The following is a 17762-nucleotide window of genomic DNA, read 5'->3' as shown; positions in this document are numbered from 1 at the left end:
AAAATTGCATCACAATGTTTAAACCCATATCTCATCAGTGGTTTTCACACACCCACTGTGTTTTATCAAACAACTCAAGTAGTTTCATTTGGCATTGATTTAGGGAAATACACCTGAGGGAGTAACTCTTTAGTTTCTAACGAATCTGATGTTAGAGTCCAGTTTCTGTGATAAGCGTCTTTCTGTCTCACCTTAAAATTTGTTAGTTCTCGAGTCTCCTGTGGTTCTGGAGGGAATAAACAAGGTGCTGGTTTCCACCTATCCTGAATTTCACCAGGATTCTTCCTAAAATGCGCTGTCACAGCTTCCCAGTTGCGGGCACCTGTACTGCAAAGCTGCTCCTTCAGCTTCCTTCCCTCAGGGCTCACTCTCTGTCTTTTGTTCTTTCATTCACATAGCATTTGTTGATTTCATACTATGTTCCAGGCACTAGGTACTGGGACATGGTCTATGCATTCTCTTTGATCTTTTTACCATTCATTCTGTGACACTGCCCCTGTCATATCTAGTCCAGTAATTTCTGTGATATATTCGCAGCCTACTCTACAAGGATCACTACCTCTACTTTCTACTTTTTTATTCCTTCTTTGCATTTTGACCCATCCTCATGGTGTTAGCATATTCATCTACATAAGTGATTTCCACTGGCATTTTTTTCTCAGTTTTGACCTCTCTTAAATTCCATTCACATTCTTTAACTCCATTCTGACCATCTCTCTTAGGTATCTCATAGATGATAATGTTCTAAAAATATCTTAGGGCTGATGCCTGCTTAAGTAAATATGGTCATAACACACACACACACACACACACACACACACACACACACACACACTCAAGCACTTAGCCACACACAGATACCTCTAACAAAGGCATTCTTAAAAAGATATTTGGATGTACTGAATAAAAACAGTAACAACTGGGAAGAGGATTTCTTGAGTTACTGGACCTGGAGACATGAAGTAGTACTTGGAGGAGGAAAGAAGATATTTTAACAATCTCCTAGAGACTTTCCAGGTCACTTGATGATAAGTCAAAGGAGAAAAATAATACGGGTGAACTGCATGATATTAATTTACCTGTCCTCAAATATCTTGTGACACCTCATATAAATATGGATCGAACAACCCTGATGATAGCTTTGATCAGTTATAAGAGTTGTGAGCCCTTGTTTCCCTGCTCCTCTTATGTACTTTTCATTTTTCTTTTTATCCCAGATGTTAATTTTTAGAAAGATACGCTACCCTTCACTTCTTCCTGTTGAACTCTCAAAATTCAGTCCATTAGCTGGAGACTCAGGAATTCTTATGCTAAGGTCATTTTACACTATAATTTCAATCTTTTTAATAAAATAAATAATAAAGAATGAAAATGTTTTAGGAGATTGCTAATATTGAGTTTTTCATTATACTGTTTGAAGATGAGTTTCCTAAGAGAGTCTGATTTTTATGAACAAAGAGAAAAGAGGCAAAAAGGGTCAATACTCATTTTTTATGATAAAGAAAAATGGCCGTTTATATATCTTCTAGAATCAGAAGTGCAAACTTAAATGCAGTTACCCAGGATGACTAATGAGCCAGAAGGGCTTTATAAATGAAGAGCGGGTATAGCAGACATATAAAATATTTGAATTCCAGAAGGCTAAAATGGGGGTTTTCATAGACAACTTTACAAGGACATTCACGTGGTTACCAGTGATAGGACAGGAATTTAATGTTTTGGACATCAGACCTTACACAGAATACACTTCAGGTGGCTTTTTTGTTTGACTTTCATTCCCCACCCACCTGCATTTAGCCTGCCCTTCTCTTATCTGTAATTAGGAGGTCCACCATAGCAACTTCAAGATTACAGGTAAGGTTCCATGTGCTAGAATTGAAAAGCCAGAGCTAAAGAAATCTAAGACTTATTTAAAAATATAAGAAATGGTAGATTTTAAAGCAAAGAATGTGAGGCCTAAAATAAATTATTCCTACAAGACTTTACATCCATTTTAAATTCTTACAACCCTCATGGCATTGGTAAGTACTAGTAACACTTCATGTTATAAAAAGCATCACATTTGATATATTTACCACTGAAATGAACTTCTCAGGGACAGAAATCATGCTTACTCACCATGATGTATTTCTAATGTATGGCACAGTGCCTGAAACAAAGCTGCTGAATGAACTAAAAAAAATTACTAAGAACAGAGAGAATGGGTGCCCAGAATGGGTGTCTGTTTGTATTTAGGACACGATGGTTCTGTAGATCCTACTGTACAAGATATAAATCTTTCACTGACCAGATCACGCTTCCAATATGACCATATATGAATTTAGATTTAAGTATCTTAGCAATTCATAGAACATATCAGTGAATTGTGAGAGCACTGTCATTTGGACATGACGGAAAAGCAATTGCTTAGAATATATTCCTGCTGGGAGACATCTAGTATAAACATGCTCTTGACTACATGAAAATAGAAGTACGAAGCATGTAGTTGGAGGGCAAATATGTGCCTTACTATTAAGTCCTAACTCATGCCTCATGGCTAGGAACCTATTCATCAATTAAACATCTAACTAATTTGAAAGGAATCCAAATATACTAGAAAAGATGATAAAGTGATAGTACAAGAAATTAAGTGAAAGAATATGTACCCTCTGCTCCGTTTATGGAATAAGGTGTTATGAATAGAATGGGCTCCTTTTGTATTTCCTTCCAATTGCATTCTTCTCCTTTCCCTGTTTGCTTTTATTAGAGGAAGTCATTATCCTAAGGTTATTTTAGATCATTCCCATGACTTCTTGGTAGTTTATTACATATGTACATAAATACCTTAGTACTATTTCGCATTTTTTAAGATTTTGTATACGTGGCATCAAATTATACATATCATTCTGCATATTTCTTATTTTTACAAGAGAAACTTTGAGCTTTATCTATGCAAACAAGCATCAACCTACCTCATGCATTTTCACAGTGTACGTTGTACAGTTGCCTTAGTGTGCCAGTTATTCAGCTATTGTCTCTCAGCTCCAAACCCACCTTTCTGTATTCTTCTTTGTGATGATGAGGCTGGGACTAGGCAAACATATTTCTCCTTTGTCACCTGGCTCCCTGTTAGGTTCTGCCAATAGAGGACGCTAGAGGGAAACAGAAGATTGGACGAGGAGTGGAGAGACTTCCGTTTGCTCACCTATCAGTGTCGTCCCATCATCAGTACCGTACCTGACAGCAGTAGTTTGTTCCAGTAGCACTTGGTTCTAGTTTTCAGTTTTTTCCAGACTTTCAGAACCAGCGTCATTACCCTCCCTCAAAAATACCGGCACCGGGGCTTCCCTGGTGGCGCAATGGTTGAGAGTCCGCCTGCCGATGCAGGGGACACGGGTTCGTGCCCCGGTCCGGGAAGATCCCACTTGCCGCGGAGCGGCTGGGCGTCTGAGCCATGGCCGCTGAGCCTGCGCGTCCGGAGCCTGTGCTCCACAACGGGAGAGGCCACAACAGTGAGAGGCAGGCGTACGGCAAAAATACCAGCACCAACCAGTGTCTCCTCAAGGGATGAGTCCCAGCTCTGTGGAGGCCCTCCTCTGAGGTGCTGGCTTATCGGCAGCAGCTGAAGAGCACCCTCTCCCTAGGGCTCTGAGCCTCAGCTCCACAGGGCCCCCTGGAAAGCTTCTAGCTCCTGCACTGTGCTCTTCCCTTTGTTCACGTATATAAGGAGTGGTAGTTGCTTTCCTCAGTTATCCTGTCTGTGTTACTTCAGTGTTCCTTTTTTGTCCTTCATTCATCAAATACCTGTTTAACCAAATCCCTATGTTAAATTCTCTTAAAATAACTGGTGTGGATTCCGTTTTCCTGGTTGCATATCGTCTGATACAATGGATAAGACAGTGTTCATTTGTCTTCTCTCCTACTGACGAATATGGTGGGCATGGCCAAACCCACTGCACTGAAATCTTGGGTAAGCTTGATAATATAGTAAAGGACAAAAAGGGGAAGCAGTCAACTGTGACGCAGTGGTGGTCCCAGGCATGTTGTCATGGCCTCTCACACAGACATCAGTGAAAAAGCAGCAGGCCCATTCTCTGGCTTCCTCTGAGCTGCTATGCTCTTCACTACAGGAGGGCTGCTGAAACCATAAACTCTGGGTGCACCTCTGGGAGAAGAGGCTTTGTGGACACGTATATCGTTGATCTCAAATATATACTTTGTGGAACTTACGTGAATTCTCAGTGACAAACTGAATCAAACGGTAACATCAGCTGACTCTGAATCACCCGTTTCAACAGTCTTTGTCCCTGTATTTGTTTCTGTGGTTTAGTCCAGCTCAATGGATGCTTAGGTCTTTTACTTTTGGGATTTTTACCTATTATGCTTATTATTAATATTATTTCCTATTATAAAAGAAGCTTCTCTGAGCATTCTTGTACATATCTCCCTGTGCATCTTTAGAAGTCCAACAACTTATTTTTGATTCCTACAACTGGTCAGGAAGGTCTTGTGCTGGATGGTGATGATGAATAAAACAAAAGTTTCTTTTCTAAGAATCTCAGTCTAGGAGACAGAGCACCACCATCATTATTGTCACTCATTATCATAATAATCAAATATCGAGGGCTTCCCTGGTGGCGCAGTGGTTGAGAGTCCACCTGCCGATGCAGGGGACACGGGTTCGTGCTCCGGTCCGGGAGGATCCCACATGCCGTGGAGCAGCTGGGCCCGTGAGCCATGGCCGCTGAGCCTGCGCGTCCGGAGCCTGTGCTCCGCACGGGAGAGGCCACAACAGTGAGAGGCCTGCGTACCGCAAAAAAAAAACAAAAAAAACAAAATTGAGTAAGTAGAATATGCCTTACACTGTCTTATGCATTTTCAAGTATCTCATTTAATACATGTAATGAACATCACAGAATACTATAATGGGTCAATTTTGCCTTGGAAGACAAGAGAGTTGTCAGAGACCAGTTGGGTAAGTCAATCAGAACATCCTAGGTAGAGACAGTCATGCATACAAAGACATGGAAGAATGGCATGCTGCAAGTAGAGACCAATATATTGAGGCTGGGGGAGGGTAAAAGGAAGAAGGGTAAGGAGAGACAATGGAAAAATATGAGGCCAGAAAGATAGGCGAGGGCCAGATCGTTGAAGCACAAATGAAGTCTGGACTTTATCCTGAAGCTAAAAGACCCATTGAGGGATTTTAGAGTCAAGTATCATGATGAACTAAATAGTTTTAAAAATTACTTTGCACTTTTATATACAGAATGGATAAACAGCAAGGTCCTACTGTATAGCACAGAGAACTATGTTCAATATCCTATGATAAACCATAATGGAATAGAATACAAAAAAAGAATGTATATATGTGTATAACTGAATCACTTTGCTGTACAGCAGAAATTAACACAACTTTGTAAATCAACTAAATTTCCAGAAAAAATTACTTGGCTAGTAGGTTGGAGGATAGATAAGAAGGGAAAATTCTAAATGTAGGGTAGCCACATAGGAGACGATTCTAATAGTTCCCTCCGGGTAGTGGTGGCAGAATAACACATTGAGGAACATCAAGGAGGCCAAGGCCAATACAACTGGAGCCAAATGAACATGGAGGAAATCACTAGGAATTGATGCTAGAAGTAACAGAAGGCTGGATCTTGCAGGCATTGCAAGAACTTGGCTTTTTACTCTGAAAAGTGAAGTAGGAGGCCTTTGGAAGTTTTTGAGCAGATTGACACCATTAGTTTTACATTTTAATAGGATCACTCTAACTGCTGTTGTGCAAAATATAAGAAGCGGTGCCAGAAACGGGTAGCAGGGTCTTGGAATAATCCAGGACAGAGACGATGGTGGGCTTGGACCAGAGTTGCAGCAGTGAAAGACCTCCTGACTGAACATGTATAGAGTGAGAGACAAAGACAGAAGGAAGGATAACTCCAAGGGCTTTGGCCTCAACAACTGGTAGTTTACAGAAGCCGTTAACTGAGACCTGAAAGACTAACTTCAGGAATGTCAGAAACGGAAGGTCAAAAGCTCAGTTTTGTTTATGTTGATCTGAAACGCCTTTATATATCCAACTGGAGATTCCGGGCAGACAAAATTTTTAGGACACAGAAGTCTGGAGTTCAAGGAGACGTCTGAGATAGAGATAGAGATCTTTGAATCTCTAACATATAAATGGCATTTAGAGCCACAAAATGGATGAGTGTAGATAGGAAGAGAAGACTTCTAAGAATTGGGCTCCAAGGCAAACATCGTTGAGAGGTTAGGGATGATGAGAAGGAAGCAGGAAGAAAAAAGCCCACAAAAAACTCTGAAGGAAGTAAGTACAAAAACCAAGAAGAAAGAATGAGGAAAACCAGGAAATTGTGGACGAAGAAAGTATCTCAAAAATGACACAGCTGTGTCAAATGCTGCCAGCATGTCAACTAACTTAGTAACGCAGAGATCAGTGGTGACCTTGACAAGGCGGTGAAGTCATGGGGACAAAATCCTGATGGGGAGGAAGGAATTAAGACAGAGAGTATACACAACCATGTAGAAGAGCTCTGTTGTACAATAGAACAGAGAAATGAGACAGGAACCTGAAGGGGCTGTCAGATCAAGAGAGGGTTTTGTTTTGTTTTTATTTAAGGTAAGAAATACAACAGGATATTTGTATGCTGATGGAATTAACCCAATAGAGAAAGAAAAATGGATGATAAGGAGGAAGAGAGAGAATTTCTAAAGCAAATGTCTTTGGGATCTGGTGGACAAGGATAGGGAAACGACATAGAGAGGCATGAGCAGTCATTGACACTGAGAGGAGGGGAGGTGGACTTCATAGGCATGGACGCTGCCAAGTGGATTGATGCTTTGTAGGAGCTCGTGGAAGTCTATTTAGTTGGATAAACAATCCTGGAGTTCAGGAGAGAAGTTTGAGCTAAAGATAGAGACAGTAGTTTTCAGTTCATAGAGGGTAGTTAAAGGTATGAGATAGAAAAGGATCTGCTATGGGGGCAAGACGGTAGCATACAGAACGAAAAGTAATGAATAATGTGGCTACTGACCATAAGTGCATTCAGAGTTCAGAGAAGTGAACAGCAACAGAGGTGAGAGGTGAGAAACTTGAGTTGGAAGGTCAGGATTTAGCGAGGAATCAGCCCAGGATCAGAGCAGTAGTAAGTGTATTAAAATATAATAAGAAGGGTGGTCTTAGCTAAGAACAGGAAAGATAAAATGGGACTGAGTGGGAGAAGGCTCTGATTATCTGCCTTGATTTGATATACACATGGGAAGCATTTCACTTAATGAGAGCAAGGGTTAAGGGAACTCAATAGTTTGAAGTATTGATTGAAGATTAGGTTGGGAGGAGTGAGATCACAAGGGCTGATGGAGGGCCTGTAAGAGTAACTCTTGGCCACAGAGTCAGGACTCTGATGGTAAAAATAGAAAGCAGGTTTTATAATGGATATTGGAACTAACGACCTGGGGAGAGCCAACAAACTTAGAGATTTTATTCTATGGGCCCTTCTCTCATTTAAAATTTGTTGCTTACATATTTAAAGGCAGAATTATATTTATTTTAATACAAAACTTTAGACTCTAAACTTCCTAATCCCACAATAATTTTGAATTGTCATTCAAATTATGTACGTGAACGTTTATGTTCAAACCTCGTTTAAATAATTTGCATCCACAATCCCTATTCCTTATGTACAAATGAGGCAAAGGCATTACTAAGGACACTTGCTATCGAAATAGTTAATGCAAGTTTCTATTGATTTCAACATAATAAAAAGTTGGTATACTTCCTGATATTAGGGAGAGTGAAGGGAAATTCCTTTGTTTCTTTTTGCTTCTATTCAGAAAGTCAGGTCAACTGAAGCAACAGGTAGAATTTCAACTTGACATATGAAAATAAGTTCCTTCTCATTCTAAAGCAATTTATCTGTCTTACACAGGTCTCATCTTGTCCTCGAATAATTTTTTTCTGAAATGAATTTGTGTCTGATGGATATTATTTCATAAGGACCCATGGAAACTCACCAGGGGGTCTGGGAGAATAAAGGCATATTCAGATAATGAAAAAAAGTTATTAGAATTAAAGGGCTTAAGGGCTTCCCTGGTGGCGCAGTGGTTGAGGGTCCGCCTGCCGATACAGGGGACGCGGGTTCGTGCCCCGGTCCGGGAGGATCCCACGTGCCGCGGAGCGGCTGGGCCCGTGAGCCGAGATCGCTGAGCCTGCGTGTCCGGAGTCTGTGCTCTGCAACGGGAGAGGCCACAACAATGAGAGGCCCGCGTACCGCAAAAAAAAAAAAAAAAAAAAAAAAAAAAAAAAAGAATTAAAGGGCTTAAAATTATAGAACTGAAGCAACCAAAGGCACAAATATCCCAAACCTACCGGTTTCCCTACATCAGACGAGGCATAAGGAAACAACCTCTTGAAAATTAGATTTTGAGCGATGTGCTAGTATATGTATTTAGGGAAAAGGGGTTCACTTGAAAAATGAGCATATTCTATAAAGATGAAGAAATTGTATGATCCCAGAGCCTAGCTCCCTGGAGTTATGTTTTCTGCACATGAACTCCACAGCATTAGCTGGGTTCCCAAGAGGTCCGGAGTTTTAACCTGTTGGGCACTTGCCATCATTGACCACACTATCATCTATCTATGCTTTGCACAGTGTTCAGGTAAAGTTCTAATATCTCAGATTATTAGGCAGTCTTTCCTGTGTTTTCTGCTGATAGCTTCTTATAAATGCAAGCATTTACGATCACTGGTCATGAACATTGAGTTCAGTCATTTGCATGTATATTTTGTGAGCCATTTTGTGAGTTCTGTTAAAACCAGGGCTTGCCTAACACTCTGTTCTGTCTCCTACAGCTAAATATGTAAATTTTCACAAATTGTTCCTATGATAGCTCTTACTACAGTGATCCCATATTGGCCCTATTAATGGAAGTATTGAACTACCAGGAAAATATATTTTATTAAAAGAAAAGAGTTTAACAGCCAGTGTGTTTTGGAATGGGGTGGACTAATCTGTCTGGCTCATTAACTTCACTTTTAGAGTTGGGTTGACCTCTGAACGATGCCAACAACAGCATCGCACACTTGAGTCAATCTGATGATGTACTTCTTTCACAATATTCTTTCTCAACCCGTGCTGTGTAATCTATTCACGAGAAAGTACAGATAGGTGGTAGCAGACAGGAAGGTCTTTAACATAAAAGTTTTTCCAGTGATACAAAGTACAAGAATCTGAGTCTATCAAAGCGCACTAAGTTTTAGCTATGATTATATCATATTTTCCAAAATGTGGTACCATTTTAGCTGTTTTTGTCCTGAGTGTTGGTGCACTGGACACTCTTATCGCTGCAGTGTATGAGCATGCTGTTATGTTACCAAACAGAACAGAAACTCCTGAGCCAGCACTCCGGTGCTGGCTCAGTAGTTGTGGCACACAGGCTTAGTTGTTCTGCAGCATGTGGGATCTTCCCGGACCAAGACTCGAACCCGTGTACCCTGGATCGGTAGGTGGATTCTTAACCATTGCGCCACCAGGGAAGTCCCTATTCCCATTTTAAATATGAAGAAAACAAGGGAGGGCTTCCCTGGTGGTGCAGTGGTTGAGAGTCCGTCTGCCGATGCAGGGGACTTGGGTTCGTGCCCCGGTCCAGGAAGATCCCACATGCCGCGGAGCGGCTGGGCCCATGAGCCATGGCCACTGAGCCTGCGCGTCCGGAGCCTGGGCTCCACAACGGGAGAGGCCACAACAGTGAGAGGCACGCGTACGGCAAAAAAAAAAAAAAAAAAGAAAAGAAGGGAGCTTAAGGTTTCACAATTGGTAATTAGTCTGGCTGGAATTCAAGCACAGCCATTTCCACTGAGCCACACTAACGGAATGGACTTCTGAGTGCCTGGAAGCACCATCTTATACTTGAAATTTCCAGTGACTAGTGAATCCACTTCTTAGCGTGTTCTGGTTGCTAGAAATTTTAATCTTATTTTCCACTGAAATCATCTATCTATAACTTCCTTTGGTGTTCATACTGCGCCTATCGTATATTAAGATACGTGACTCATCTTCTTCAAATTAGAATCTTTCAATTATTTGAAGCCAGCTATAATCCCAGCTATTTCCTCACCTCACTCCCTTCTTATTTCTAGGGTAAATATCCCCAAGGTGGGTGGTTTGGGCATTACTCCAAAAAGCAATTTCATAGTCTGTATTTATCCCAGGGTTTCACTCAAGGGCCCTCTAAGATAGAAGGGAAGCTATTGTGTTGCATTGACAAATGGGGACACGGAGACTGCATAGTGAAATTCTTTTTTCCTTTTCTTTTCTTTCCTTTTTAAAAATATTTCTGGTACCTAATGCTGCATTTGTTCTCTGTAGAAGATGATCTGCCTGGGCCCAACTCTATACTGCCTCCTAGTAGGACTGTGGCTTGGATTATGGAAAGGGTCCTCCCCATTAGAAAAGTGTTAAATTTCAAGCCCTTCATTTGTGCTCCTAGAAGAACATCATAAGAAAATGTGTTGCTTCTCTTCTTTCTCGTCTTCGCCCTCAGTTTGCTCTGTGCTTCAGTCTTGCACTGCCATCCTGAATCTGTCAGTTAAAAAATAGGTTAGTTTTCATAAAGAAGAAGATTGTATTACATGTGAGTTTTTAAATCTTTACTGTTGATTCTTAACCTAGAGCTGTTGTGTGTTATAGGTAACGGGCAAATGAAGTATCACTTTGGAAGTTCCCAAATCACTAACACACAGTGAGTTTAAGGCAGTATCTATTGAATTAGGTTTGGCCGCAGCCCAGTGCAAGAAAGGCTCAGCTGTCTGGCCAAGGACAACTCTATCTACATTGTGGCAAATATTGGGGATGAGAAGTCATGCAATGCCAGTGACCCTCAGTGTCCCCCTGATGGTCGTTACCAATACAACACTGATGTGGTGTTTGATTCTGAGGGTAGGCTGGTGGCCCCCTACCACAAGGTGAGAATTACTTGTGCCTTAGCTAAGCTCGATTTACTTCTCTCTCTCTTTTTTTTTTTTTTTTTTTTTTTTTTGCGGTACGCGGGCCTCTCACTGTTGTGGCCTCTCCCGTTGCGGAGCACAGGTTCCGGATGTGCAGGCTCAGCGGCCATGGCTCACGGGCCCAGCCGCTCCGCGGCATGTGGGATCTTCCCGGACCGGGGCACGAACCCGTGTCCCCTGCATCGGCAGGAGGACTCAACCACTGCGCCACCAGAGAAGCCCCTCGATTTACTTCTTTTGTTTGTGATATCTAGGTATATTTGTCTGTGAATGCTGGTGAGGGAACTGTGAATGCTTTTCTGAATTATTACCTTTAGTTGAAAAAGGGATATAACTTACTTTGATTTCGTATAAGCGTTCTGAATTTGAATTAGTCATAAAATAGAATCTACCAGACTATTTATTTATTTATTTTTATATATTTTATTGTTGGCTGTGTTGGGTCTTCGTTTCTGTGCGAGGGCTTTCTCTAGTTGTGGGGAGCGGGGTCACTCTTCATCGCGGTGCCCATGCCTCTTCACTATCGCGGCCTCTCTTGTTGCGGAGCACGGGCTCCAGACGTGCAGGCTCAGTAGCTGTGGTGCACGGGCCTAGTAGCTCCGTGGCATGTGGGATCTTCCCAGACCAGGGCTCGAACCCGTGTCCCCTGCATTAGCAGGCAGATTCTCAACCACTGCGCCACCAGGGAAGCCCAAATCTATCAGACTATTAAAGCAGATGTGCTAATAGCTGCACAAGGATTTTAATATTCACTGAGAAAGGAGAAATGCTCAGTTTCATCACAAGATTTAGTACTAGAGTTAGTTTTTTGACCCAATTTTGTAACACTTGGTATTAAGCTGTAGTCATTCATTTCATTGGGACTTTTTTGATTGCAATGATAGAAAACTCCCCCAACTGAAATTGGCTTAAAAAAACAACAACAGCACAGAATTTCCTTGCTTAGGTACCTGAGAAAATATAAATCATAGAAAGGGTAGGTCTAGTTTCCGATGCAGTCTGTCCCTCAGAGGCCCAGAAGATGTCATCCATCCCTCTAGCTCTCTTATTCCTTTGTTACAACTTTTTCCCAGGATGACTGTCCTTTCAGAAGCCACATGGCTGCTCATCACAAAGTACATATCCTAATAGCAACAAAATCCAGAGGAAGACTGCATTCCTCTTTCCTAGAAACCCTGCAAAAACCTTAGCCTTCCTTGACTCCAAATCAGCCACATGCCGCCTTCAAGTCGATCACCTGGGGATGAAGGATGGGCTACCCCCTGAGCCGAGGGCCGAGGAGCTTGGGATGCTCACTGGTCGGGTGGGGGTGGGGTGTTGCCTGAGCACATATGCACACATCAGGCCAAATAGAAACGTGAGCAGAACATAAGGCTGTTCTGAGCCCAAGGTAGTTGGAGTTTGGTAGCAATAATCAGGCTGGAAAAAAAATTCTAATGGTTTACTAATTAACAAGGTTTAGCTATTACATTGTCTAAATTAAGTTCCAATCTACGTCACCTCACTTATATAGACCTAGCAGTACCATGGGGAGACATGACAAAGTTTATTTTATTACCGTGTTAGACTTCACATGGACAGTGCTGTTGGTATTTAAAGAATAGAGTGGAAAACCATCAGAAATTTGTGAGGTTCAAAATTTCAAGTGATTTTAAGACAAATATTCACCTTTTAAATGTCATTTGTAGGGGCTTCCCTGGTGCCACAGTGGTTAAGCATTCGCCTGCCAATGTAGGGGACACGTGTTCAATCCCTGGTCCGGGAAGATCCCACATACCACGGAGCAGCTAAGCCCATGCACCACAACTACTGAGACTACGCTCTAGAGCCCGCGAGCCACAACTACTGAGCCCACAAGCCACAACTACTGAGCCCACGTGCCACAACTACTGAAGCCCACACGCCTAGAGCCCGTGCTCCACACCAAGAAAAGCCACCTCAATGAGAAGCCTACACACAGCAACAGAGAGTAGCCCCAGCTCACCACAACTAGAGAAAGCCCGTGCACAGCAACGAAGACCCAACGAAGCCATAACTTAATTAATTAATTATAAATAAATAAATATCATTTGTAGATATGAACTCATTGGTTGATTCATAGGCTGTGGGAAAATGAAGTGTTCTGATGAATGTCACAGTGAGAAAACTCACAGACAGTGGTATACTGGGTATAATTTACACTAATTTATGTGTAACAGTTTTAAGTATGCACACCAACATGCGCGCGAGAAAAGATTTTGAAGATACTGATCACTTCTATTTGACAGTTTTCTTACTAATCTTCCCCTTCTTTGCATTTCGCTTAACAGTACAATCTTTTGCACCTGAAATTCAATTTGATTTCCCCAAGGACTCAGAACTTGTGCCTTTTGACTCTCCCTTTGGGAAGTTTGGCATTTTCACTTGCTTTGACATTTTTTCTCATGACCCAGCCCGAGCCCTGGGAGTCAACCTGCTTGCTACCAATACCCACAACACGAGCATGCACATGACACGTACCTCACCCTGGTTCTGCCCCAACAGGCAGCCACAGTCTTGGGAAGCCTTCATTCATTTTCAAGCCACGCTTTTCTTTAAAGATTCTTCTATCAACTCCAACGTCCCAAAATTAATAAGAGCATGGGCTTCTATACCAACATTATTTAAGGAACATTATTCCTGGGAGTAAAGAAGGAGGCAAACATTATATTCTCAGTTTCACGCGAGGGGAAATTGGAGTTAGAATTCAAGTTACAAAAAAAAAGCAAAGCCAGAGCTAAAGAACGCTGCAGCTAACATCCACGAGTAATATTGAAATAAATCTTGCTGTTGAGGTGATAAAATCACTTTAGACTTAATCAGGTTTTTAGAGTTCATCCTTTATAGTATCCACTTTCAAGGTAAAGCAGCCTCCCCTCCACTTTCAAGGTAAAGCAGCTTTGTTCTTCATTGATCCAGGTGAAGAATCTCAAACACATAAATTAGATAGGTTAGTGGAGAGCTAAAATTGTTCTTCATGTTTGAGAGATTTTCTGGTTTACTGTTAAATTGGCTAAAGAAAGGGGAGTTTAAGCTAAAAACAAAAAAAGCTATCTAAGTCATATAGTTTCAGTGTAAGCAGTCCCATACGGAGGACTCAGAGTCAAATTGGAATTTAGGTCAATGTAAAGCTCTCTCCCTCCTTATCTTGAAAATGCTTATGCTTCCATAACTTTATATTTCAGTTCTTAGGGAAGTCATTCTATTAGTTTGTCACCGTGCAAAATTTGAAACCAATATTTGTGTTTCTTTATGTCACCCGTAGAAAGTGGAATCTGCTCACCGGAGGCTGTCAAGGTGTATTACTATGAAATGGAAACAGAGAGTGGCCAGCTGATGCTCTCAGAATTGAAGTCCCGGCCTTGAAGAGAACCCAGTTACTCTGCAGCTGTTCACTGGAGTGCTTATGCCAGAGGTGTCAAGCCATTCTCATCTGAACGGTTGAATTTTCCAGGGATGATTTATTTTGATGCGTTCACCTTCACCAAGCTTAAGAGAAACACAGGAAATTACACAGTTTGTCACAAAGACCTGTGTTGTCACTTAACTTACAAGATGTCTGAGAAATGAAACAGTGAGGTGTACGCACTAGGTGCCTATGACAGCCTGCACATGGTAGAAGGCCAGTATTACTTACAGGTAGAAACACTCAAATATGTTAGAATGGCTCTTCTACTGATTTGTCTTCTAGGTCATCATTGCATTTCTTTAAGAATTGTGCTGGATTCAGGTAATTGGAATGGTGTTACATTTGTCACTGAACTTTTCTCCCTAGAACACATTATTTGTTCAGTCTTAGTGAGAACAGAATTAGAGCTGCAAGGTAAAAACAGGAAGCAGATTGATTAGCTCTCAGCAGACTGGGTTCAAGTTTAAAAAGCTACAACCCCCATTTACTCTCTTTTTCTGTCAGGTTACTTTACAGCTGTGTTTTGCAAACTGTCTTCATCTAGAGTCCAGAGCAAGAAGTCCATTTCACATCATAAATAAGCACAGTCAAGATGTATGACTGAGTTAAAAGAGATACTTAATTGAAACAAACATTTTATAAAATAATTCAAATCAGGGCTTCCCTGGTGGCGCAGTGGTTGAGAGTCCGCTGCCGATGCAGGGGACACGGGTTCGTGCCCCGGTCAGGGAAGATCCCACATGTCACAGAGTGGCTGGGCCCGTGAGCCATGGCTGCTGGGCCTGCACGTCCGGAGCCTGTGCTCTGCAACGGGAGAGGCCACAGCAGTGAGAGGAGGCCCGTGAACCGAAACAAACAAACAAAAATAATAATAATAATTCAAATCAGAATTAGAAATAGCTATAATTATAACCAACATACTCTAATTTTGAAAATTCTAGTCTACTCCATTTTGCTTCATTGAAAAAAGGGCTAATCTTGACTCACTAAATTAATTTTAGGATTTACTAATAGATTATGAGCTGCAATTGAAAAAAAAACTACTTAAGAGGCAGCCTAACAAATATTCTTCTATTCTTTGAAATTGGATTTTTAGCTGAGAAAATATTTCCAAGATTTCCAACCACTTTTCTTTTCCTACACAGGTATGCACATTACTGAAGTGTCAAACCACTGACCTGAGAACTTGTGGAGAGGCTGTGGGGTCAGCTTTTACCAAGTTTGAAGAATTCTCCCTCAGTGGCACATTTGGAACGAGTTATGTTTTCCCACAGATCATTCTTAGTGAGAGTCAGCTTGCCCCTGAAAGACATTATGAGGTAGGAGATTTTCAGGGGGATAAATTCCTTTGAACAGATGCAGTAGACTGGCATAATGAAACTCGTTGAAATAATGAGACAACATGGCAACATTGTCGTTCACCTTATTCAAGCAACTTATACAAAGAAGCTATGATATGGAAGACAAGTTGTGGTTCTAGACTGTCCTTAGGCTGTGGTGGAGAATTTGGGGTTTATTTTTCTACATAAATGTGATTTTGATATCCAAGGGAACAAGGAGATTATGGAAAAATTAAAATAAAAATATTGATTGCCAATGATAGCCGACAACTAATGTTTTCCTTTTTTGCATAGTGGAGAAGGTCCAAGTTGAATACATTAAATAATGCATCTATAACTTATTTCATGGGTGCATTATTCTACATAGTTATAATAATGATAGTAATAATTGATACCTTGTATAGTGTTTCATGAATTAAAAAAAAAATCCTCGTTTTTATACATTATCTTACTTAATCCCCAGGGCAATAGATTTATTTGCTACACGTTCATCCAAAGTCCCTCTGATACTATTAGACATGTAGAGCTGAAACAGGGGTCTTCTGACTCCAAATTTTGTGTGCTTTTGACTATTTCATGTTGCTTTTAGAGTGATGTTGTCAGAGAAGGCTTCTGGGCTGGAACCAACTCTGCATTGAAGTTAATCCTTTGCTTTCTTTGATCGGGTTTCAGGAGATGGACGTCTGCAGAGCCGAGGCGGAGCCCCTTTGCCTTTCTTGGTTCTGGCCCTGTATGGAAGAGTGTTTGAGAGGGACCCTCTGCGCTTAGGGCAGGGAACTGGGCAACTGCCATGATCTCCTTCACCGCCATCCTTTCAGGATTAGCCTGGCAAAGAGAGAGGGAAAAGAGAGAGTCTTTAGTGTCTGTTTAGAAGAGATGTCATCACTTTGCGGAAACAACAAACTTAAGAAGATTTAAAAAGCGATTGGATGTGTGTGCACGTTTTACATATTCATTTCTGGGAGCTGCATGCATCTTCTGTGTGGGTGCACTTAAGTATGTGTCAGTATGGCTATGTATAGTGTATTTATGGGAGGGGAGCCTAGAAGAGTCCTTTTGTGGTAACTTCTCTAACGTATGCAAATATTGTGTCTCTCATTTGTAAATGCACAGGGTAAGCGTTGAAAATGCGGAGGGTATTTGGTCCTAGTCTTTAGGATACAGGAAGTTAAAAAACAAGGGTATCTTTTAAAGTAATTATGAATGACTTTTATAACAAATTAAAATTGTTCCATTATCTCTTTATTCTATCTTTATGGAGTATTTGTATGGAAATTAGATACTTGTGAAGGGAAATTTAAAAAGAGATAAATGAATAAATGATCTCCTTCAGACCACACGCTGTTTCCTTCTGAAATTATTCTTTCCTAAAATTTACCCACTCCTGGTTAAAGCCCCTCATACTCATGGATTTGTTGCAGCCTGTGCCAGACAGGAACTTCCTCAGACAAGGCTACCCTGTTACCTTTCTCCCAGTTACCTTTGTTCCCTTGACCCTGGCGCCCTGAGTCCTTTCCCTGGTTTGTCACTTATTAACTCTGGGAAGAGACACACATGAGAATAGCAGTGCTCTCTAGGATGTGTGGGAGAGGTTGAGGATGACTCTGAGTTTGGGGACACCTTTCCCTTCCCTTAAAAGATATGACAGCTGGGCTTCCCTGGTGGCGCAGTGGTTGAGAGTCCACCTGCCGATGCGGGGGACACGGGTTCGTGCCCCGGTCTGGGAAGATCCCACATGCCGTGGAGCGGCTGGGCCCGTGAGCCATGGCCGCTGAGCCTGCGCGTCCGGAGCCTGTGCTCCACAACGGGAGAGGCCACAACAGTGAGAGGCCCGCGTACTGCAAAAAAAAAAAAAAAAAAAAAAGATATGACAACTGCTTTCCTAATCTTTTCTCAGGTGTTCATTTCTACTCGGTTTAATTCAATCCAGTTCCAGGAAGCTAGAGACATTCTGGGCAGCAGAAAATGCCCTTTGTCTCTCTGTTTCCATTTT

General features: G+C 41.6%; 1 protein-coding gene across 1 annotated transcript; it reads left to right on the top strand.

Annotated features, from left to right (window-relative positions):
* The first annotated feature begins 9258 nt into the window (after positions 1-9258).
* LOC132593351 (vascular non-inflammatory molecule 3-like) lies at positions 9259-16563 on the top strand. Its single transcript, XM_060283519.1, is given in 6 exon segments — positions 9259-9404; positions 10768-10973; positions 13312-13497; positions 14286-14659; positions 15575-15747; positions 16434-16563. Coding segments are annotated over 6 exon segments (1215 nt in total).
* The last annotated feature ends 1199 nt before the right edge of the window (positions 16564-17762 follow it).

Source organism: Globicephala melas, chromosome 14 (genome assembly GCF_963455315.2).
Source record: "Globicephala melas chromosome 14, mGloMel1.2, whole genome shotgun sequence".
Lineage (NCBI taxonomy): Eukaryota > Metazoa > Chordata > Mammalia > Artiodactyla > Delphinidae > Globicephala > Globicephala melas.
The sequence above is the reverse complement of the archived record's forward strand: the minus strand, read 5'-3'. Positions and strand labels throughout refer to the sequence as shown.